Here is a 25,620-nt window from a genome sequence, read left to right as displayed (position 1 = left end):
AGCCAAAAGATTAGGCCTTTCTGCATGTACAGTCACTGCATTTGCTATAATTGGGTGAAAAACTAGAATACCCCTTCCCTCCCTCCACCCCCATCACCGCCCCATATACACATAATCACACACACAGGGGAGCAGAGTTTACGCCAAGCATATTTTTGATACTGATGCATTTATTTGAAGGTTTAAGGTCGCCCTAGACTCTTGTAAAATATTTTAAAGCTTCATTTTATATGCCATAAAGTTGGAAATTTTATGGCATAAATGACTGAATAAGTACACCCCCCCAAAAAAAACCTTTGTTTTTGATTTCTATCTGTGATCTTTCAGACATACTAAATCAGACCCCAAACACAGCCATAATGCAAACAAATTTTAAAAATCATACAGCGAGTTCTTCATCTCACTATTTAATAAATGACATCAATCAACATCAGATTTGATTAGTTTTTAAAGACTCCAATTAAACACTGAGTTGAAATGACTCTCTTAGGTTTAATCAAAGCCTCTTTCACAGAAAGACGACTGAGACGCCTTCATGTGTTTTTGAAAAGAATCTGGTCTGACTGGCCAGTTTAAATTTGGTTTACCACCAACGTCCAATGTTTGTGTCTCAGACTCTGCAGCAGGACGCTACCCATACCTGAAATTGATGATTGAGTAGCCGATGGTCTGGACTCCTCTGTGGGAGGTTCAGAGCTGCCCCACATATCAGAAGCTTCCCTTTAATACCCTGACTCATGATACTGGGAACACAGCGTTCAGCAGCATTCAGACAAGCTCTTCATTTCTTTTGTTGATGCCCATCTGGATGAACCATAATCACCTCTCTTCCTGTTGTTCTCTCCTCACTTTCTGTCTCTCCTTCACGCTAATCAGAAGGGACTTCTATTCTTACCCTTACTACCCGTAAGTTACTCCTCTGTCCCTTTGCTTTCCACCCTCCCCCTGACTGTCCCTCGTAGCTCCCGGAGTATTAGAGAGGAAATAAGCATTGCTGCCCCCCCATTCCCTCCACCCTCACCCTATGCTATTGAACACACCACCTCCACCTTCTTCCAGACCCACAGACCATTTCTTGCTATCTGATCTCACCCCTCCTTCCCTCCCTTTCATGCAATTTCAATCTTTCCTCCCCTTATCCACCCCTCTCACTATAATTTGTCATCTCCCCGCCAGCCCACCCCTCCTGTCCTTCCTTATCTCGTTTCCCCTGTCTTACACTCAATCTTCTTTCCCTTCTTTGCTGGCCTCCTTCTGTTATGTCTCTCTGTCCTCCCACCGCTCTGCGTGGGTCTCTGCAGTAGGAAGAAGGTGGCCATAAACAAGGCGGCCATGTCCTACAGGCAGGAGAAGAGCCGGAAGCTGAGCCCGCTGGACTGCAGCCTGACGGAGCAGAGCACCCTCCAGCAGGACGAGAGGATGGCTCACTCCTTCATGGACGCCCACGGCTGCAATGCTCGAAGTAAGGCAACGGCGAGGAGCATATGGGGCGCTCTCGAGAAAAAACTGTCTGGAGACAAAGCAGCTCCCTCCTTCCTGACCTTCAGCTTTGTTTACTTCCAAGCTTGCATGCAATCTGCTCTGCCAAGACACATGGTGCTCTCAGCAGAGAAGTCTCTTGTCTGTTTGAATATTCCACTCAGCCCTCCCTTCAGAAACGTTGACTTCCCTCTCCCTCTGCTGCTGCCTTCACTTATTTGCATGGATGTAAATAAAATAAAAGATTGTATTGCAGTGTGATTTCTGTGTGTTGCCAGATGAGCAGCGTAGCTCGGTCAACGAGTCCAGCAGCTTGCTGGGAGGCTCGCCGCAGCGCCACTGTCGGAGGAAGAGTTCGCCGTACCACACGGGTCAGCTCCACCCGGCGGTGAGGGTCGCCGACCTGCTTCAGCACATCAACCAGATGAAGACGTCTGAGGGATACGGCTTCAAGCAGGAGTACGAGGTGAGGTGGGAGGCAAGGGAAGAAGAAAATCAAGCTCCTCTGTTTTTTTCCCAGAGCTGTCAGTACAGACACACAGAGCTCAGTCAAAAACAACCAATCAGAGCCAGGAGGAGGGTCTTGGCGCTGACAACTACTCTCGTGTATGCACTACAGCTGGTTCATCCCAATGGAGTCATGCCATGCTATGGATGGATGGACGGACTTTATTTTCATGTCATTCACCTTTTTACAGGTGTCCCACCCAGGTGGGACTCTCATCCAGGTGTCCTCAGGGAGGAGGTGGAAGGCTTTGTTTTTTTTCACGGAGAACTTTTTTGAATTGGGACACCACACGCCAAATTTATCAGATTTTGATTTGTAAAAAACGTGTGAACTTCTCACCACGTCTCAGATACAGGGCCTACTACGTAAATCCCTACCTAAAGTCTGTGGCTGTAAGCTCACAAAATGTTGAACATTTTCAAGGGACAGGAATACTTTCGCTATGTATCGTATCTGCTCTGGACGGCACATCCAGTCTTGGCCGATTCTCTTCGATTCTGGACGAGAGAAATGTGCATGGCCTCGAGCGCCGCAACAGTTTGTTTCTTTTGTTTATGAGCATTTTTTAGACAAAATCCACAAAGCCGGGTCCCTGAACAGCTGAGCTCGCCAGTTTGCTGGCGAAGACCTTGCGCCGAGCCCTACAGGCTGTTGTGTAAGCTCTGACTGCTCAAGAACACTCGGGTTTCCATGGCCAAGCAGCTCAGGCGCACATGGAGGACGATCCTTCACCACTCCAACAACTACAGCGAGAAAAACAAGCAGAAACAATCACACAGCGTCTTCTTTATTCATTCATGACCAATCAGGGAAAATGAAGTTTCCCTCATTAGTGCTGGGTGAGCCTGTTCGAACTAATTGCGCCTTCCAAAGTCACACCTGTGGCTTCGCTCTCTGCCTGCTATTATCTGCAGTCCTCCAGATCAAACAGTTGTGATGAGTCTTTTTCGCACCTCCACCTGCTGGAGAGCGAGATGCACTTTTTCGATTCATTAAGTCATCCCTCGCAGGCCCGGCAAATTTCCCGCTAACAAAATCAATATATGGGTCGCTTTTTCAACTCGGCACTCTAGCTTCCCATCGCCTGGAGAAATAAACAAGATGAAGGAGATCAGCGAGCACTCTGCTGTCAGACTTCATAACCCTTATTCCCCACCGGGGCCGGCTGGCTCTGTCATTGACCATTGATCAGCAGACGTCTGGCGAGGGCCCTCAGGGGCCTGTGTGGGGCGGTGGGAGTGGAGGGGGGTTACAGTATTTATAAGGAGCTTTGGATTCCTTATCATGTTGAGCAAACAGGAAGTATTTAGATAAAATATTATATCAAGGATGCACCACGTCGAAGCCAGAAATCACAATTATTGGTTGGAAGTGGTTAAAGCTGCAATGTGTAACTTTTACAAAAAATATCTTTGTAAAAATATCTTGTAAACTGTTACTATGTTGTGACACTATAACATGAGAGACCATCTGTGAAAAGATCCATCTCCTCCCTGAGCTACTCTTGCTCCATGTGCTAATGGTGGAGAAACAGCTTAGGGTTATCATTGCAACCCTAAGCTGTTACCGTTACAGGGAAACTGTTTATCTGCCGTCATTCGTAGCTATGCTAACTAGCTTTAGCATTTGTGGCAGGCGATGTGGTGGTGAAAGGAGAGGGAGATGTGAGGAGGTTCTGGCTCTGACTGGGAATGCTGGGAGAAGACAGATTTGCTTATTTTTACTTTTTACAGATTATACTGTCACAACAGGATAATCTTAACCAGTGTGTAAAAAAGATATTTTTTTATGAACATTACATAATGCAGCTTTAAACTGACACTTAAAGTTGTCACCTGCAGATAACATTAGGTTTTGCTTTTCAGTGAGCAACACTGAAGACGGTATACACCAATGAGGCATAAGATAATGAACAGCACCAGATTACATTTTTTTCACTAATGCGCCACTTGCGTGTCCAAGTTCAGAGTAGAATGGCCGTTGTTTTCCTACACATTTCCAATTTCCACTTGATTCTCATCTCCCTTCAGTGCTCTGGGGGATTTTCTCCCATCCACTTGGATTCCTTTGGTAGAGTTTCTACTGAGTCAATCAGCGAACAGAAGAATAAGTTATGAATGATGACACTGATTTTCTGCTCCATTTTAGAATTACAGTCTGTCTGTGGTTTTAGCGATGGCAGTGGAGGACGTGAACGAAGCCGTTCAGTTCGTGTTGGTCACGTTTCTAAATATTTAATTAACGTTAACAGCTGCCTTGTTTAGATTGGCACTTCTCTCTTTGCAGTGGAGAACTGTTGTTTACATCACATCACAGGCAGATGTTAATGATTGGGTAAAACACAAATATTCAACAGAGGCCACGCCTCCAGGAAGCAGCTGTTTCTCAACAGCCGAGAGCCCAGACCCTCTGAACGAAGCAACTCATAAAACAAACTGCTGGTTTTTACCAGGCTACATTCAGAGTGATGTCAGCACGCCCAAGGCCACCATCTTATTTGACAAGCGAATTTCACAGATTTTTTTTTTCTTTTTGTTCTGTTTATTTACATTTCCTATTGAATATTTTAGATATTCTCTACAAAAAAGTTGCAAATCAGTGAATTGTTGGAGGTGCGATCTACAGAAATATTGTCAGATAGGTGGAGGTCCACTATTTCTACTTGAGCCTCCACCTCTCCGTTTCTAAAACGTTTATCTGAGAGAAAGCGGTAAAGCGAAGCACATTTCCACATCATAAGTACTGCTGCTAAACAAAAATGCTTGGAATTTGCATATGAAATTGTCTCTGGTAATTAATATTAACTGAAATATGACCTGCATCCATTAGTGGCTGGTATAGTTCTCACATCAACTTGTGAGAACCATACCCAGCTCTTCTGATCTCTTGGTCCAGTTTACTGTTATCCATAAAGCAAGGAGATTAAACAACGAGTTTAAATGCAAAAGAAAACGACGGGGGTCTTAAATCAATCTCACCCAGGTGCAAAGCTGTTCATCCTCGGCTTTTTACCATCAGCGCAGATCCAGTGACACATTTTGCGGCGGCGGCAGATTCTCTTGATGGAAGCCGTATACTGTAAACAGCAGCGGACCTCCAAGGTATTCCAGAATGGCGGCTTGTTTAAGCAGCGCGCCTGTCTCTGCATGCGGAATGAGGGCGAGCGCAGCCTCAGCCTCTCTGTGATGTGTTGTGGCAGATGTCTGCTGATGACTTGGCAAGAGGCTTTAATTCAGGAGCTAATCAGACCTTGGGGTAGCTCTCGGGAATGCATTAGCAAACTCAGTCTAATTGCGACTTTCAAGGTGTTTCAAAGACACATCATGTGGGGTTTGTTGTTGTTACTTTTATCTTTTTTTTCCCCTGTAAAACCAAAGTCATTATTAGAAGATATAAGCAGACTGAAGGCAACTCTTTCCCCAGGTGTCTGTTTTTTATGAGTAGCGGTTTATTAGCAGTAACACTGTAATCTTAACTGTAATTTCTGACTTTGCAGAGTTTCTTTGATGGCTGGGATGCCACCAAGAAGAAAGACAAGACCAAAGGACGACACGACAGCCTGCTCAGCCGTGAGTAAAGCTCAGCAGGAAGAGGCCCGGCCCGGGCAGTCATGATGTTATTTTTAAAGTAGAGCTACTCTGCTATAATTGACAAGGGTTTGTAGGACTGGGTGATATGGCTTCAAAATAAAATCTCCTATTAGTTAATATCAAATCAACATGTTGAATCCATAGCTGTACTGTAAATCGGCCAACTTAAAACGCTGCATATGGAGCCGCTTCCATGTAGGCGGGACTTGTTGCTCCAATGCCTGAATGACTTCTCTTCTGATTGGCTGATAGATGATGAGCGATAGAACCATGGCTGAATTCTGAATATATCTCCTTTAACAACGAGTTTAAATGCAAACTCAAATCCATCCTTTGATTTTTAACCATTTATGTCCAAAATTTTAAATTTCCGCCTGGATAATTTTGCTTATTTTAATTGTACGCAGTTCTTTAAATGTTCTGTGAGTAAATATATTTGCCCATTTATCCATAACAACTGGAACATCTAGCAAGTTTTTTTTTGCAAAATCACCGTCTATTAAAAGAGTACCCCTCAGATTAATTTCACTCCCTGCTACGGGGGAGGGGGGTGGTTGGGAGGGTTGAGGGGGTATTGTAATAATCCGATATTTACTGGAAAGCACAACTTCTCTCCTTCAAGAAACCGTTGGAATTTTTCAGATAGCATGAAATGTGGTGGAATTACGGTTCTACAGATTTGGCTTATAATGTGAACGAGTTTATTCACATGTGATTTTAATATCATGTAATGGATACGCCACAATTGCGAAATTTTGTTTTATTTGACATTAGCAGAAAAAACGTACACTGAGATTTATAACAGAAGCGCAGCTAGTATGAGCATTAGACAGAAACATGAAAAGGTTCCCAAACATTAAATACAAATTATACAGTAAAGAGAAATTAGAGGAGGCTGAACAACAGGAAACAGTATTTAAACCCACCAACAGTTGCAGCGCTAACTCAGAGTGCTAACAGAGTTTCCATTTGTTTCAATGTGACTGGATGCTAACAGGAAACCAGAGTGAAAAACAAAATAAGGTATACATGGAAAAACAGACAGAAATACAAACTAACCCTCATTTTCCTTCATTCCAGCTGATCGACATCGAGTCAAGCTCCACTCTCTGCTGGCAGACCCCAGCTCAGATTATGTCAATGCCAACTACATAGATGTAAGTTGAATTCCTAATTTCTTCTCTTTTTGTAAGGTTTGACCCCACTGCTTTACCAGCCACCCCACTCCTCCGCACGCTGCTGGTCTCAGCCGTCCTGTAATGGTTGCACCGACGGCACGGCGGTGTATTTCTGCTCCAGCGTATGTGGGCTTTCTGCTCAGATGTTATCACACAGAGTCCAAACATCCTACAGGAGCCCAGAAGCTCAGAGCAGCTCTGCCTCGTGACTCGCCCCCGATGCTGCAGTGAAGCAGCCGGGGCCTGAGCGCGGCTCTGCTTCCAGACACTGTGATCTCACCTCCAGGTCGAATCCGGCCAGCGTCAGGTTGGAAAACTAACTAAAATAACTAACTAAAATTGAGAAAACTTTTTCTTTAAATTAAATAAATAAATAATGGGGAAAAACTATAAGTAACTGATTTGAAAATCTAAAACATACTGAAATTATGGATATAAAATCCTTAATTTTTGTATTTGTGAATCTATTTATTAGATTTCAAATTATTGTGAAATGTTTTTTTTTTTCCCCACACAAGCAGTGTTTGTTAGCTGTCGGCAAATTACGGCTCTCCATACTCCTGATGGTGACGTTTAGTCCAAAAAATGGTGGCAACAAAAGTTGGATGAAAACTCCAGGCTGTTCAACAAGTACATTTTTTAAATGGTTATTCTGTTGAGTAATCATTACCCAACTGATGTACACATAAACCTTTGCGTTACGACAGTCAGAAGCATCTCCAGCTCAGGCTGTGAGCTTCACTTTTCTCTCATAACAGGAACCTGAAAACAGGTCAGTGTTGTTCTCTGGGTTTTGACTGAGGGGGTTGAAGTTTTAGCAGCTTCTTGTTATCTTTGAATGCATTTTCTCTTATTGTCAAACAAGGAAAAAAAAAAAAAGGGAAAGTAGGCGGAAGAGCCGAGGGAGAGAAAAGCGTGTTTAGTGTGGCCTCCTTATTCCCCTTGAGTGGTCTGTAAGTGCTCCATTAGAGTGAAAGCTCTAAGGACCTTTGTGTAATTAATTGGCCATCGACATCAACAGTTCCAAATTATGTACAGAAAAGACCGAGGCTGAAATGCGCCGATCTGCTGGTTTCCCCTCTTATTCATCAGAAAACGGCCATTTTAGTGAGACATTTAGTTGACTGATGAACCACAGTCATTGCCAAGTTTCATCAGCTGCAGAGGAGTTGAGACTTAGAAAATGTCTCGACTGGAACAGCCAACCGTCCTGTACTTATTTAATGCTGATTCTATTTACACCGATATGAAGAGAAGTCAGTGCAACAGGTTTGGCTAATGCCAGTTTTCCCAAACTACAAACTGTACCATGGACGTGACGACCGGTCATCTGCAGCTCCACGTTTAGACACAACAGTCAGCTGAGGCTCCTGAAAATGATAAACACAATTTAAAATTTACTCTAAGTGGAATTTATGTACAGTCATGGCCAAATGCTCCAGTGGTGAGAGAAATGTATTTAGCATGAATTTGCATGAATTATAACCTGACACACACTGCACACTGAAACAGGTTGTTTGGAGCACACACACACTTCAGCTCTGTCAGTTGGAAATCCGTAACATACTCCTCTTCAGTGTATCCTCATCTCCCTCGTATTCCAACGTTTTTGAGACTGTTAGTCTTTCCAAAACGACTCCAGCTGTACCTCCCAGCTGAACTCATCTTCAGACAAGCTATGGATAACAGATAAAAAACAGATGCTGTTGCTGAAGTATTTCACAGAACAGTAACGTATTGGTGAAAGTGCAAACTAAAACATAGATGATGGGCTCGAAACCAACATGTTGATCCAGTTAGGTTGTTGTGACAGGTTGGGTTTCTACGTTGGTATGGAGGAATTTTCAGCCACTCTTATTGGGAGATTTATTTTGGAGGGTTTTTTTTTTGTTTTTTTTTACATGGATGCCCGGTTATGTTGGAGCACCTCAGTTGGATTTAAGTCCAGACTTTGACTAGACAACTTTTTTATGTGAGCTTGTATTACTTAAGCATGAGTTTAGTCTCAAAGTGAGGTCTGTATGTTTTCCTTCTGGATTTCAGAGAATTTTTTCTTTATGATTCCTTCAATTACAGCAAGTCATCCAGGTCCTAAAGACATGAAACAGTCCTAGGCCATCACACCACCACCACTATGTTTAGCAACGTGTGGAATTTTCATCTTTCTATTTTTTTTTTAAATGTTTTTTGAGCAAATGTGAAAGGACCCAGTGTGGTCTCTTTGGTCACCCGTAGTTCTGGACATGGAACTCTAATAGTGACTCATGTTTTCTTCATTTAACGGCAAACGGCTCCCACTGTTGTTCACTGGAGTCTCAAAGACTTTGAAATGGTTTTGTAGCCTTTTCCAGCCTGATAGATTCCAACGTCTTTGTGTTTTATCGGTTCTCTAAATGCTTTAAATGGACACATAACACCATAAACCTAAAGCCAGGGGAATGTTTTTTTTTTTTTATTAGTGACTACAAAGGGTTCAGTACAGATGAAGTTAAAATCACTCAGCCAATAAGACGTATTGCTATTATACTGGGGCCTCTAGCTATGTTTCCATTTACTGTATAATTGGGCAATTTGACAATTTGAAAATAAATTAGCTTAATAGAAACACACCAATATCAAAATAACTTGTTTTTCATTAAAAATCTTTGGCGTTAGGATGACGTGTTTTTCTTTCTTTTTTTTTTTTTGGCCGTATCAAAATCGGTTTATCTTACAAAGCTGCAAAGGAAACACTTGTTAGCTTCACACAAGTCAAATGATCAACAGCTGGATGTTGCCACTGTTGCAAACCATGAAGAACATGACAGGAAGTAGTCTGAGGATGAATTTGCAGCAGTTTATTTTAAATAACTTATTCATTGGTGATTATAACTGCGCTTCTTATTTAATGGAAACACCACAAATATGAAATTGTTTTTCTTTTTACACTTGCAGAATACAGAAAAAGATGTAAATCTTTTTCTGTATGTTTGAAATGGAAACTCAGCTACTGTCTTATTCATTCACCAGCAAACAAAAGAATGCCATCATTATGGCTTTGCATCTTCTGTCACCACATAGGATTTAGATTTTGCCTACAAACTCACACCTGAAAGAATAGTTTTCTGGATAATCCACAACTTTACATTTACTGACATTTACTGGCCACAAAAAATGTTTGATTTCCAAAAGTGTTCAATAAGCTCCAGGGTCACCTGTCCCAGTACAGTGATGTACAGAATCATGATGCTACCAATACAGAACCAATTCTACACTAAGTATTGACTGATAGACTCCTGATATATCTACCCTTTAATTATTTAAGGGATGTGGAATTTTCTTTGACTAGACTTCCTTGTGTTTTTACAAAGAACCCTCCTAACTGAATTCTGTTGTGGGATTGTTCCTCACCCAGTGAAGTGGGTTGACTGAGAACACAGTCATGGATAAATCGTGAGATCAAAACATGTGTGAAAGAAAACTTCTTACAACAATTTGATTTGTGGATTTTTAAAAATGGCTGGTTTGTGACGTGCTAACACAAACAACAGAACAATCGATGCTGTAAGCATTGACTCTTCACATAAAGTATTAAACCACCTTCTTCTTTCTGTCCGTTGCTTTTTTAGCAGTAACTCTAAGACATGAAGCTCTTTAAGAAAAGGTTTCCTTCAAACACCAAAGTTGAACAACATCCTCTTCACAGGTCCTCTGCGGCCGTCTCATCACACGTTTCCTGATCTGTAATCATAATAACTAGCTCTGGTCTTTTCCCTAACTCTCTTCTCTCTCTCTTTCTCTGTTTCCTGCTCCTCTGATTCTCAATCTTTTTGCCATCTTAGATTCGGATAAACAGGGAAGTAAGTACCTTGCTTCTCTTCTCTTTCCTCATCCCTCCATCCTTCTCCACTGCTTCTTCCTGGCAGCAGCAGCAGATTTTCTTGTCCTTGTTTAGTTTGAGCTCCTAAGCCTTTTCACCTGCGACATTCACGTTTTAGCATGTCTGTGACTGCAGCTGTCTCAGTCTCTGCCATCTTCTGCTGATGGAGATGTGCTCACCCAGAGGTCCTTTAAGATTGCAGAAAGTGCAGCAAAAGAGGAGAAAATCTTAGGTCAAGTCAAAGCTCATGTTCAGACATGCACTGAGTTACACAAGGCACCGTAAATATCTTCAGTGATGCTGGATGTTGGAAAAACAGAAAATGGAGGATTTAGCCAGGTTTAGGGTCTAAAACCGTCAAATGTTATCATGAGAAATAAGAGCTGGATTTCTGACTACTCATCTGTTATAATCTGTGCCAATGGAGACCATTTAACTAAAGTCAGTCATTCACAGGATCCTCACCCCTGTTTGGGTAACTGGGGTTTTATTGACATTTTTAAATTTTGTGCGTAATATCAGCACCAATGAATAACCAGTTTGAGCATTTTAGCTAATAAAAATATGAAATTATAATAGCAGTTAACTGCAAAACAGTTTTCATCATTATCCATGCATGTCTTAGACCAAAGGTCTGAAACCTTTAGGATCCAGAGATCCTTCATATAGTAATAACACGATTTGTGAAAACCAATACTTATCTGAGCAGTGTAAATATCTTCCTACTTCAGGGCTCGTTCCAAACTATACAGCTGCTGGGACATAAACTCGGCTCATTGGTTCCATCTCAAATCAGGTTGTTTAGATGAGATTTAAAATTAGAGATCACCACCTCCTATTGATTGAAAAATGTTGATGAATAATTTGGGTTTCATCCTAGTGACACACATAATAATCTGTGGAATTATTATCATATTCTTGCTGTGTTTTTTACTTTAAACATAAAAACATTGCTCAGTTTCATAACTTTACTGCTCAAAATGATTAGGAACTACCAGACAAACTGTGTATGTTTCGGGGCAAACATAGTGATTAAAACTATTTCCTCGACATCTGAATGTAGATTTTATGCAACGACAAAAAAGTCAGCCAATATCTGACCTCCTTATATGTAAGCTGGTAAAAGCTCTAATTTCACTCTTTTTCAGACCAGTTAGGTTATGGGGTGTATTAAATGTTCTAAGTATAAATGGGACCTCCTGTCTGAGCCCTCTGTTTTTACAGTTTCTCTGAAGGCAAAGTCATACTTAGCTAGTTTAGCAAGATACTGCATGCTTAGCATGGGTTCCTTCAGAAAGTACTCCGAACATCAAACTGATTTTATTACTGCACAAAGTTTCTCTCAGGCTAAGAAAGAGCAGCTTTATGAATCCTAACCAGCTGGAGGCTCATGGAGAATACAGCCAGAGCTAACGTTTAATCCTTAGCTTTTTTAATTCTACTCTGTTTGAAAATGTTAAAAACATCATTAATTAGTTGGAGTATCAGTGGGTAAACATGAGCTGACTTTTTTCAGATTTTCCTGCTGTTTGTTTTATCATTCCTTGTCATGTCGGTGTTGGGTTTGTGCTGTTTGAACTACATTTACAAATACTAGCTTCTTTATAAACACTAGCTGTGTTTCCATCAAAAATGTGTGCAAATTTTTGTCCAAAAAACAGAATTCAGTCTTTCATCGCTCATCATCTTTCAGCCAATCAGAGGAGACGTTGACGTTTCATTCAGGTGTTGAAGGAACAAGCCCCGCCTACTTGGGAGTGGTTTCGTATGCAGCGTTTTGGGAAAATTTTCCAGAAGAGTTATGGATTTAACACATTGGAATGATACAACTTTTTCTGAACTGATGCTGTGAGAGCTCTGAAGGAGCCAGCTGTACATTTTCCCAAAAAAAACATCTTCCTCCTACCACTTCCTGTCAGCTTCTTCGTGGTTCCTGTCAGTAGTAACATCCGGCTGTTGATCATGTGACTCGTGTGATGAAAAAAGTGCTTCCATTACAGCTTTGCAAAAATACATTATTTCAAGACGACTGAAAAAACCCACTTCACCAAGCGCAAAAACTATTTGATTGAAAACATGAGATTTTTTAATTTTACATGTTTTAGTTAAACTAATTTATTTTCGAAATTTCAATTTGTGCACTTTTATGGTTGATGGAAACGCAGCTACTGTTCCTGTTTCTACCTTCTGTTTTTGCCACTGAAGGATTCTAGTAACACCAGACTGCAGTTAAAATGTTTGGCATTTGTAAATTAGGATGGCAATGTTACAAAAGCTAGTTGTATCAATAATATGACTAAAACATGATATGTTTGACTGAAGAAACATATCTCATAAAGAATCAGACATTTCCTGCATGATTTTTAAAGAGTCTAACTGGTCTTCCTCAGTAGGGAAGATGAGAAAGACTGTGGACGTCAGTTTCTGTGTTAATGCCAAGACTGTTTCCACTCTGTGTATTAATGCATACTCAGGTGTAGTTGGTGTTTGATCTACTAACATAGACAATTATTCGAGTTTTTAGAGGGAGTTTGATATGTTCACAGACTTCAGCACCAGAGGTCCGCTGTGTATCCAAACCAGGAGCCACATTAACCAAATATTTTCCGTCTTTGACGGCGTTTATAATCGGTTAGTTTGACAGATTACACACACCTGAAGAATTGGTTCAGACAGTTTCAACTTAACATACACAGAACATAGTAGAGGTCATTAACTCAGTCAATAAGAGAAAAACATCCATCAGAGTTTCATCTCTGATCTGGACACTGAGAGCTGACTGTGAGCTCTGGGCAGCTGAACCGCTGATGATCCTCCCGCTCTGGCCAGGGTTTGCACCATCAGGTTACGATCAGAGAGTCTTGCCAACTCCTGCTTGAAATGTTTCCTGTTTTCCAAACTCTGTCACTGCAGAGAAAAAGTTAAGTATACTCAGCAAATAATACTCGATATGGATTATCTGCTCAGCTTCTTGAATTTTAAGCAAACAGAATGAAAATGAAATACAGTTAAATGTAATTTCAAAAACTGATGTGTAAGAATAGATGACAGGATTTTGTTTGACGCCGTTTGTCCAATCGATGGGCCACATAAAGGTTTAGTACAATCTCTGCTACAAACTTTTAAAAGCTAGTTTTACTTGATGAAAGACGTTTCTTGTTATTTACGCCATGAAATCTCTAAAGGAAATGTGAAGTCATGTGTCATATTCTGTCTTTATGATGGGGAACAGATGCTGTATAATATTCACAGCTGTGTACACATTTAAACTACAACAGATTTTTTTTGCTGAATTTTCTGACAGAATTCTTGATGAGGTGTAATTCTCTCTCCATCCACACAAACATCTCCCCAGGAGGCCCTTTTAGTTTAATAACAATAATAAATAATTTAGACGTGTTGGAAACTGAAAACAAGTGTCAATAAACTTGGATATAATAGGTGTGTGTATTTTGGGGGAGATTTCCTTGTAGTGTGTCCTTCAGCTCCGGCGGTCTTTCATGTCTGCTGTTGCTGTTTCTGTGGATCTGTTTAAACTCGGAGCGCTGCGTTGGACCCCGCAGGTGTTCTCCCGTTTATTTCTGCTCAGAATAAGAGACGTTAGAACTCCGCCTGAAGTTCTCCTGTGCTCTCAGTGAAAACGACTCAAATTTCTCCAGGTACCCGAGTCGTTCAGCGGTAATTAGAGCCGATCAAGCTGCAGCCAGACCACCAGATCAGCAAGCAAAGAAAGATTTTTATTTTTATTTTGTTTCTCTTTCATTTTCTTTGCATCCCATACACCATGCTTTACCTTTTATCCTCATCAATCTATTGTAAATTCTTCATTGTTGCTTCATCAATTTGCATGCTGTTGGAAAATATGGTTGCCATGGTGACAGGCAGGAAACTGATCACCTCTGAGAAACTCCGAGGCGAGAGATGCCCCGTGGGAATAGAGATGGGTGCACTCCTTCACAAAGACGCCGATCAATCCGCTCCTTTTTCCCTGGCATGGCGCTGATGGAATGTCATTTGCGATGCGGTGTGGTGGAGATGTGCACACGGGTTTCTGCAGATGCCTTTAATTATTAGTAAAGAGACAGTGCCGCTATCTGGACATGAGGGATCCGGCTCTGCATTCGCCACACGGACCTCACCTGCTGTTTTCCTTGCATACTGTATCATAATTTCAGTAATGTGAAGTGGAGCAGGGAGGAGACAGCCCAATCAGTCAGTGCCATTCAGGTGGAGTTAGTCCCCAGGCTGAAGATCCCTCACTTGTCAGCGGCACTCTAATCAGCGGCTCCGGCGAGACTTGGCACACTTTAGAGATGCATTTCGCCCTCTGCATACGTTATGACCCGAGGCGGAGAACGACACACTGTTTGTTGAAGTCTGAAGAGCGGAGATGGAATTACAAGTATTTGCATTTCATGCTGGTGGTTTATAAACCAGGCTGTGAGTTTGACTTTCAAAATGCACAAAGAAGAAACGGAACGAGAGACAAAACAGACACCGCAGTCAAATTACTGAAAGCTGCATTTAAACTCAGGACTGTCCATTATCTCAACAGAAGTTTGAGACAAATATCCTTAAAAAGTCTAGACTGGTGAAAACCACTTTATTCTTCAGTTCACTTTGTCCAGAAGGTCTGGGCCACTGGCTGGCAAGAAACGATTACTTCCTGGAGGCGTGGCCTCTGTGAAAGTTTTAAATGTTACCTAATCTCTAACATTTGTACATGATATACATAATATGCAAGTTCCACGCTATGAAGCTTACCACAGATGGCCTGCACTGTAAACAACCATCCTCCTCTGAAGAGAGAAGTCCTGATCCAAACGAGACGACTTCATGTTAAGTCAGTGTTTGGAAGTGTGACCAACACTGACTGAACGGCTTTGTTCACTTCCTCTGCTGCCATTGTTAAAACTACAGGCAGATTATAATTTTAAAACATTACAGAAATTCACAACTTCTCCTTCTGTTCACTGATTGGCTTGGTAGAAATTCTACCAGCGAAAATCCAGATAAAGGGTTAGTGTTATGGTAAGGCTCTAGTTAGTGGTCTTTATTGATCAGTGAATAGACATGAAATATGGAGGAGAGAGAAGGGGAAGACATGCAGTAAATTACCAAGAACAATCAAACTCAGGACAACCACATCAAGGTCTGCTCCCCCTGCACACGCTCCGCCAACTGAGCCACCCGGTTTCCAATCACATTGCTATAAAAAAGTCAAAACGAAACAACCTGTGCCAAACTGCAGCATCAGATGGCACCCTTGTCTTACATATATTTTTTGGCTGAGGGTCCTCATCTACATAGACCTCAATTCCAGACATTCTCTAGATTTCCCAACATCGAGAGAATGTAGGGACCTCCATGGTCCCCACCTCCAGTAGGGAGGCGTCCATCCTTCCATTGTCTACACCTGCTTATCCGACCAGGTTTGTGAGACAGATGGTGACTATCTTCAGTGGCCATTAGGGGCAAGAGACGAGGGACACACTGGAAAGGCCAGCAGTCCAACACAGGGCAGCATAGAGACACACAATCCTGCAAACTCACACTTATATCTACAGGTAAACGGTGAAATTGTCCCTGCAGAGAATCCACACATGAACAAGGAGAACATGCAGAAAGACTCCAGGCTGGGATTCAAACCCTGCTGGCCAACGGTGCTAACAAAAACCTCACTGCTGTACATCATAGGCAGATTCTACAGAAACTACTCACCATAAAGTCGTTTTTTTAACAGTTTTACTTCTATTTTTAGGGATTAGTTTGGTTTACAGACTTAAACTTTACATCATCTGCTAAAAAATAAACCTTAATGTATACATGAAACTATAGTTTTAGATAAATTATCATCTGTATTCATGTACTCCTGTTGCTCCTGTTTCTCCATTTGACATTTTTAAGCTCTACTTAACATCTGGTCTCAAACCACCACCATGACATTGAAAATCTTTCTACTTTTTTTTTGTCCCCCAGTCTTGAGATTTTGATCAGGTGTCTACTTGAATTAATGACATTTTTCTGTGCATTACAATTCAAGTGTGATCGCTCATCCAGAGCCGCAGCTTTAAAGGTCGTCCAGAGTAATTCTGGTGGGTCAGACGTCCTTGTGCAGTTGATAGAGTAGATTAGTTCCAACAGACGGCCTGCTGGTGAGAGGCAGAACATGAAATTGAACAGATCAGCAAAATCAAGTCCTGCCATGAGATTATCAACCAGTGAATGAATGAAAGCCTCATTATAATCTGTGTCTGTAGTAATTATTACCTTTTTCTCCCACACAGGGTTACCAGCGATCCAACCATTTCATTGCCACTCAAGGTGAGTACTTGGCTCAAGAACTGTTGTTTTCTGATTTGGAAAATGAGTTTGTGGAATAATTAAATCATGAGCAACACGCTGTCTTTTGTTGCGTCACACAAAACATCCGGGTTTCAACTGTAAACAGTCAATTTCCCACGACTACGATAAGAACTCCCCCAAGAATCTGTCAGAGACTGTACGGGCGTCAACTGACGCCGTCTGTGAAGCTCTGCTCTCACCTCTCTCCTCCCTTCCATCTGCATGTGCGGCGCAGAAGACTTTCTGATGTCAGACTGAGACAGCGCACCGGTCCAATTCCCCCGAGCCGCGCCGAGACAGGAAAGACAGCAAGACGCGCTCTTTATTCTCTTCTTGCTCTGATCGTGTTTACTCGCGGAGCGTGGGATTTTTTTTTTCTTCTGCTCTGTAATTTTCCCTCTGATTTCTTCCCGTCTTTCACTTTGGTTTCAGTTCTGTCACTTCCCAAAAGTAACCTCACCAAAACGACACACCTTGTTCCGGATCTTTGCTCTCATGGCGCAGAGGAATGAGATGCAGAACCTGTTAGCTTTCTCACAGAGGAAACCAACGCGATTACTAGACAGCAAAAGGATTCTGACGTAGGACAGGGCAAGCCCAGTGGAGCGATCGGCGGTGCAATGTCCAATGATCCTTTTAGGGGAATCAATGTAGAGAAAATCATGTAGAGAACAAGTTAGATGGGCACCATGAGAGGAAGAATGAAGTCATCAATCAACTCCCAGTGCAAACAGCTCTCATGTTGACCTCAACAGCATGCTGACGATGCTGTGGTGTGTGTGGGGTGTGTGTAGAACCTCCTGGTTTTAATGTGACTCCACACCAGGTGCTTGTGGCGAACAGCATCATCAGTTTCAGCCTGCTGCCCCTTTCTTTTCCTGGATCTAGTAAAATGTTTAAAACGCAGCGGAAGCTCACGTCGATCATACAGACATCATATCAGCAGCAACACACCTTACAGTCACAGAGTAGAAAAAAACAGAAGATGTTAGAAATGCATATCTGCCGTCATGATAAATCCCAACCATGAAGCGCCATCTTCATGGTTGTTTACAAAGATGCAATGTTCAAAAAAAGACAGGATGCTGATGTAGCAACCAGAATCCAGCAGCTCTGAAACTGACCATCTGAAACCGGGAGGAGAATTTTTAAACCTTCCTGTCACTAAAATCACCAAATAGATTTCACTATCCTAGAAAACGCGTGAAAGCTTCATTTCTTGTAGAAAAATGGTCGTCTTCAAACCCAGATTACAAATGGTCCATCTGCCATTTTCCTTGGCATGTGCTCAGCTTTTAGTAAATGGTGCTTAGTCATCTCTCTGTGGATTTCACAGTGTGGGAAACACAGCTTGATCTCTAAAAAGGTTTTTGATTTACTTAATGTGTAAGCCTTATAACTCTGATATGTCATATGTTAAACAAAATGTTGAAGACTGAAGTTTCTTCTTCTCATGTTTCACTGAGAATACTCTCTGTCTGCACTCATAAAGATTCTATGCTTTTATCATGTGCAAAGCTTGAAGCATCTCCAACCGATGGACTCATGTACTCAGCAGCACCTATAACACTCATTTGCATACAGTATCAAAATTGATCTCATTGGGTATGAAAAAAGTCCCTAAAATTTCCATTACACCTTGTAGATTTTTTTTTTATTTCTTTTTTCTTTTTATTTCCTTTATTTACCAGGTAAACCCCGTTGAGGTCCAGATCTCATTTTCAAGAGGGACCTGGGAATATTCAGCCAATATTGAAAAAACACAATTTAGCAATTGCAGTGTTTCAATTCTGTAAGAAATGCAGTTAAAATCACTTTAATAAATTTGTTTATGTGACAAATCATAAATAAAACTCACCATCCACCTCCTACCACTTCCTTTTGTTTTGTTTGTCATTTCTGCCAGTAGTAACATCTGGCTGTTGACCATGTGAAAAAAGTGTTTCCATTGCAGTTTTTTGAAATGCACTGATTTTTATAACTGACACACCACCTCCACCTGGCACAAACATTATTTTTATTGGAAAAACAAATTTACAAATTTAATTCCAATTGGTACGATTTTAAATTCAGTGGAAATGCAGTTAGTGATGTCATTTCTGTCATTTCTGCTAACATGTTCCTTAACAAATATAATAAGTTATAATGTAGCTGAAATCCTGATAAAAGAGTTATTCATTTATTTGTATTATGTTAACAGCAAAAAATATTTAAAAGAATTATAGACAGACAACAAATTACACCTCTGTTTTTTTTCTGCCTCTGAAAAATCTCTACTTAAGTGAAATGAAGTGAAGCTGCTGATCCATTTTTGTGCTTTTAGACACATTTCTAGTAATAATTAAAAAAAATACTTCATGCCAATAACTAGAATGAGAAACAGCTAGACCCAAACGAGATAGCAGCCTGTAGAATCTAGATGGATTCTTTTCTCCAAAATGTGGCCAAAGTTTGGTCCTTCACAGCCACCATTCCCTCCTCAAACTTTAACGTTGTTAAAATGAGCCGCAGTCAGTTCACGCTCCAAAATTAAAGGTATCTTTCAATATTAACTCCACTCACAATTTCTAACAGTTTAAACAGAGTCATCTAGAACCCTGATCATTTTATCCTGAAGGATTTAAGAACGTCGCCAGCAGTCTGGTGTCTGACAGGAACCAGTGATCAGATCTGTGTCGTAATGTAAAAAGCGTCTCTGAACAAAGCCGTGCGTCTTTGGCCTCTGAGTCTCCGGTGTTTGTGTAGCGCTGCAACACGCAGCGAAACACAAGAGTGTTATTAAGGGGGAGCTTAGCCAAGACTTTTCTAATCCTGACAAGTTGTAAAACCAGAACAGAGAAACAGAACTGATTTCTGTCAGAGGGGGAACAGAGAAAGGAGATGCGTTCTGCTCAGGGATATTATTAAAAGTGTCTGTCCAGCAGAGATAAGGTTACAGGAGGTTTTTTTTCTTTCTGCTCTCTCTCACACAGGGCATGCATCCCCATGCCTTTCACATGTCTTGATTTTCTGGGAGTTTTTCATCATTTAACTCAGCCAGGCCTGCACCGCTCTCCCTCTCCATGCAGACATGCCCGCAGGTTTATTAGGCTGGTTGTGATCCGAGAACTTTAATAATGCCGGGTCCTAAGCTGAGGCCGCGTTGACAGGATTTCCCTAAACAAAGCAAGAAAACGGCTGCTGGTGAACTCATTTGATGTCAAAGTGGCTTTGCAACATTTAGCAATATGAGAAAGGTTTCATCCAAAATGCAAAGACGGATCACTGGGAGGCTGGAGGCTCTGCTAAGCATGCAGCTGGTTACCTCAACAGTTTTAAGAGGAGTCCTCTAGTACTGCCAGTTAAAAAGAGATGTGAGGCAGTGTGTGGCCCCACTTCAATGTTTGAGATGCTCAAACCAACTTTACTTCAATACACAGACAACCTGAGTGAATATACTCTGCAGTTTTCAAGCATTGATTTTATTTATCAGGGGGAAAACAGTCCCCATTTTTAAAAACTGAAAACTTCTTTTGCCAAAAAGTGTTTATGACTGACTGTCAGTACAATGTTCTTTTTTCTTAAAGTATATTCACCTCAGCCCCGTTTAATCCAACTCTAGTTCGCTTGTCTATGAAATCTGATGCATTCGGAGAGGTGTGAACGTGTCATCAAACTCTGATTTGGGTCAAAAGATTGAACTCCACAAACCTCGGAGGTTTCTCTGTCGTTTGCTTTGGTGGTTTTTGTGCAGCGCCCCCACAGGTGGGGAGGGGAACAGATTGATAGAAGGGTTCAGTTCATTTGACAGTTCAATGTGACAGAGAGCTGCAGCAGCTGAAAATGGAGCAAATGTTGCAACTTTGGTCTCCAGTCGAACAAAGTCTACTGGACAACCAGGTGTGAAAACAGCCATAGATACTCTGCTGCTTACACACCATGTGCAACAGCATCCACACCTTCTGAAAGATTTCACATTTGTCAGAGAATATGTACCAAATATTCTGTGGACCAACAAGACAAATGTGAATAGGTGATAAATGTTGAATGTTTGATAAATAGAGTTGCTAGTTTAAAGCCCATAGAACCACACAGAGAGTCAAGATGCGCTTAGTAGGCAATAATGAAAAGGTCCTTTAGTCAACTTTATGTCATTACACAGGTTCCATATTGATGTCTTGACTAGGAACACATGTACATGTATGTCTATATGTGTATGTGTAGGTGTGTGTGTGTGTGTGTGTGTGTGTGTGTGTGTGTGTGTGTGTACTTATAATCACACTTATAGTATTTCAGTATTTTGTCTGTGTACTCCAGTAGCCAAGCAACAGCATTTCCTTTGTGCAAGGACAATAAAGTCTAAGTTTAGATTTTTTTTCCTTCATAAATAAACTCACAGCTTGTGAAATGTTATTTGTATTTGCCCGCGTTATGTTTCTCACCCGGTTTCATTTTTAGTTCACACGACATAAAAAGTTGAAAACAAGAAATCTGGAAGCACCTTTTCACGCCACCGTGTTCCCCAAACATCTTCATACTTTCTTCCCTCTCATTTTCTCCCATGTACCACAAAAGCACACTCTGTCTGCACAGCGTCATAAAGCTGTCGCCTGCCCCTCGCGCTCTCTCTCTCTCTCTCTCTCTCTCTCTCTCTGTTTTCAACCCTGATATGATTCAGAATTTTTTGCATACGCGTACGGTGAGCTCCAGGTGGTCGGCTTTGGCGGCGGGTTCAGCTTGATTTGTTGCATCATGGATGAGCCCTCGGCCAGCTTTGGGCAGCAGGTGCTCTGGGCCGACCCACTATTATGTCCAGAGATGAGGCAGAGGAGGTGTGAATGAGAGCGGCTCAGTCTCTGAGGGAGGAGAGAAGCCGGCCTGTGCCTTGCATACTGATTCACCCAGCTGCTTGCCAGGGCTGCACTTCGCCATCCGTCTTCCAGTTCACTTCGTCGTCCCTCTGGCATGTACGTTTGTGCTTTTCTCCCGCTGTTAAAAAATTAACAAACCATACTGCTAATACACATGGAATCTGCTGCATTGTTGGCTAACTGTGAAGATCGACGGCTGGAGAAATAGCAGCCAGATCACTTTGAGTTAGTTTCCCATGTGAAAACACACACAGTAGAGGCTTTGGCTGGTCCCTGGTCGCTTTCAGCCAATGCAGGCTGAGCTCTGATTGGCTCATAAAAACAGATTAATGTTCTTTGCTTTGGGAATGTCATGTCACCCTCTCTTGTTTTCCTGTTGTCCTCATACAGGGACATGCAGAACTATTTATGCTCATTAGATGAGAACCAACCAAGGGATTTTCTGACATATATTCCTTCAAATCCCATCCAATTAATAAACAGCAATTAAATTAAGGTATTCTGTTTGTAGAACATCAGCATCGTAAAAAAAACAACAAAAAACAAGAAGTACAGCAGCAGTGACTTCAGGTTGACGTTAACCGATAACTAAAGCAGATTTAATAAGCAGCAATGCCAAAAATATATCCAACACCCGGTTTCAAGACCAGGCAGCTAAATAATAACAGAAAAAATGTAGATATTAACCTGCATAACCAGAACAACACACATCATCGTACATCACAGTCTTAGCCACACAAGCAGATCTTTAATTTAAGGGGTGAACTCTGCTCTGTCCATCAACATCAGCTTCTCCGTTCTAAAACTCACTGACAATAAACCTCATTTCATCAAGCTAGAAACATAAATTCAGTCTTACCTTTAACATGGGTTATGACCATAAAACATCAGCCAAGTGGAAACTTCCCAGTTTCCACTTGGCTCAGAAATCTGTTTTTCTGGATCTTCTCAGTTGGCTTTGTGATTTTTGTAAATCCCACTGATTCTTTTAGTTCTGATGGTTTTGTGAAGCAGTTTTCACATCCACATGGACTAATGATAATACTGAAATGCTTAATAATTCATTAATTAGTTTTTTAACATCTGATACACTGATTAATTGCTTTTATAAGCATAAAAGAATAATTTTTTAAAATATGATCAATCTTTAACATGATCTCTCACTGTTTTTAAATGTATCATACCACTATTCTGCTGTGTAAGCTGATTAATTCAGATTAGAGAATGTGTATCAATGTGTGGTTGCATTTAATAACTTAAATATTAGCTTAATATGACCAGTTTATCACTAAGAAGTAGTTTTGGTAGTTAAGAGTTTTTCTTTATTAATTTTGTAGTGTATAAAAAGCAATGTCCTGAAATATTTGTTGAAGTTCTAAGAAGAGTCGATCTTTACTCCATCCCTGGTTTATATTTACTTATACATATTATTTTCTTGCCACTTCAGAGCTGTACACTACTGTTCATTGCTCTGTCACATAAACTCATGATAAGATCCAGTAATATTTATGGCATTACTACATGAGGGTGTGAATACTGTTGCTCAGCATTGCTGAGGTTTGTTCATGCAGTTCGGGAAAAGAGAAGCTTCTTGTTTTCTTTGACTTGGCTAGAAGAAGAAGAAGGCGGTTCTTTCTGACAAGTCTGTTTCATACAGAGAGAAACTCCAGGGCAGATCTGAAGTCGTCTTATTCTCCTGCCACTGCAGCGTGTCTCACTGCCTACTTCAAGTTTCTGACCAGATACACAATAGTTGTTGATCACAACACCAGCAGAGATTCAGCCTGAACAAAGCGACTCCCACAGCAGGGCTTCCAGAACAGAACGCTGGAGTTTGGTTCTGGCGTTCCTGAGAGAGGACAAGTCTCTGGAAAACACAACCTGTTTGTAGAAATGAATGGATACAATGTGGGGTGTGTGTGTGTGTGTGTGTGTGGGGGGGTGTGTGTGTGTGTGTGTGTGTGTGTGTTATGTTTGGCAGAACAGTCATCATGACGGAGTAGCCTGAGATATTACAGAAGCCGTGGCGTAATGAAATCAATGGAAGTGTGGTCTTCCCTGGGTGGGTGTGATTTGTGGCGAGCGGCCGGCAGCCGGAGACGCCGACACGCGAGGCTGTTTGTACGCCGCCTGTGGATTTGTGGCTGCATTAAAGTGGCATTCCTCCCCACAGCGGAAGACGAGCAGAGAGCCGCTGATAGTTCATGAATGATACATTGTTGCTCCGCTGGCTGCCGTGGATTACACTCTCTGCCTCTACGCTGATGGTTATTGCTACTATTTCCTCTGACTTATGTCTCATCTCTCCACCTCCCTCATCCTGCTCCATCACTTCCTCTCTTTGTCGTGTTTTTCTCCCTCCCGCTCCGCCTCCACCACCTGCATTTCCACCGTCTCCCCACTGCCTCACCTCTGCAGGCCCCAAGCAGGAGATGACCTATGATTTCTGGCGGATGGTTTGGCAGGAGAATTGCTTCAGTATTGTCATGCTCACCAAGCTGGTGGAAGTGGGCCGGGTACGTTTCCTTGACCTCTGACCTTGATCAGGGCGTCTGCACAGCCTTAAAATATCTTAGGTTCATGTATCTAAAATTAGGACCTTAAAACTTTTTAAATTCATTGAAAGTTCTTAAATTTGGTCTTGGTATTGTAGGAGTTAAGGTTGTGGAGCGCCATATGCAGTGTAAAACAGCAGGATCCTCCAAACATTGCCTTTTTTATTTTTTTTTTTTACTGCCAAAGTGACATTTTGTCCAACAAGGTCAAGGTTTGACAAGGACTTAAATGTGACCTTGTCAAATCTGTATATACTTTGTCATTAGATACTGTAACTAGTCTGCATGATTCTGCCATTATTTGCCAAATGTATTGAAATAATTTTGAATTGTCCAGATGAAGTGTTTTAAGTACTGGCCTGAAGACACTGAGCTGTACGGCGACATTAAGATAACGCTACTAAAGACGGAAACCCTGGCAGAGTACACAGTCCGCACCTTCGCCATGGAGCGGGTGAGTCATGTCATTATTTTTAATAGAAACTCTCATCATGTCTGCTGAGTCTGATCGCCTTGCTAACATAATGCCAGACTAACTGGTTTCTGTGTGAGACCACAACTGGTCATTTCTTTACCTGCTGTGTTACATGACTGGTTTCCAGAGAGGCTACCCTGCTAAGCACGAGGTGTGCCAGTTCCACCTGACCTCCTGGCCTGAGCATGGCGTGCCGTACCACGCCACGGGCCTGCTGGCCTTCCTGCGCCGGGTCAAGGCCTCCACACCCCCCGATGCTGGACCTGTGGTCGTCCACTGCAGGTACGTCTGTCTACCTTCACCGTTCAGTTCCAGCTCATCCAACAAATATAGTTGAAATAATTCAATAAACGGTGCGGTTTCCACCTGCTGGTGTCATTGATGGGGGTTTCACAGTGGACCCTCGGTAACACCAAACACACCTTAATATGCATTAATATGGACAGTGGAACCTGTGTTAGTACTACAGCAGAAGCTAGCGTTTACAGTCTTTCTTGTCTCCACTCTTGGAGTTTCAGCCAATCAGCGGCAAGGGAAATGAATGGTGCTCCTGGATTGGCCGCCTTGCAAAAGCCATAGTGTGTTGAGTAGCATTGCACCGGAGTACTTCAGTTCCCCAAGTTGCATTTTCTTGACACAGAACAATCAGCAAAAAGGAAAATGATCAACAAATAACTTCGAGCTACGATCCACAGAAAACACCATGAATTAGATCAGTGTTTCTCAACCCTGGTCTTCACCGCCCCCCTGCTCTGCATGTTTTAGATGTGCCTCTATTCCA

At 41.8% G+C, this 25,620-nt stretch overlaps 1 protein-coding gene across 1 annotated transcript in view; it reads left to right on the top strand.

The window, feature by feature from the left end:
- ptprua (protein tyrosine phosphatase receptor type Ua) overlaps window positions 1-25,620 on the top strand; it is a gene marked incomplete at its 5' end in the record, with an annotated part of 141,407 nt that overhangs the window by 100,048 nt on the left and 15,739 nt on the right. Inside the window, 10 exons of the mRNA XM_007558469.2 lie at window positions 877-906; window positions 1,302-1,462; window positions 1,758-1,945; window positions 5,484-5,556; window positions 6,658-6,734; window positions 10,577-10,594; window positions 16,902-16,938; window positions 24,228-24,325; window positions 24,702-24,818; window positions 24,967-25,121. Of these exons, the coding sequence (XP_007558531.1) occupies window positions 877-906; window positions 1,302-1,462; window positions 1,758-1,945; window positions 5,484-5,556; window positions 6,658-6,734; window positions 10,577-10,594; window positions 16,902-16,938; window positions 24,228-24,325; window positions 24,702-24,818; window positions 24,967-25,121 (954 nt within the window). The remainder of the gene's footprint in view (window positions 1-876; window positions 907-1,301; window positions 1,463-1,757; window positions 1,946-5,483; window positions 5,557-6,657; window positions 6,735-10,576; window positions 10,595-16,901; window positions 16,939-24,227; window positions 24,326-24,701; window positions 24,819-24,966; window positions 25,122-25,620) is intronic.

Source organism: Poecilia formosa, unplaced genomic scaffold, assembly GCF_000485575.1.
Source record: "Poecilia formosa unplaced genomic scaffold, Poecilia_formosa-5.1.2 Scaffold96, whole genome shotgun sequence".
Taxonomy (NCBI): domain Eukaryota; kingdom Metazoa; phylum Chordata; class Actinopteri; order Cyprinodontiformes; family Poeciliidae; genus Poecilia; species Poecilia formosa.
Note: the sequence above shows the minus strand (reverse complement) of the source record. Positions and strands in the feature narration are given on the sequence as shown.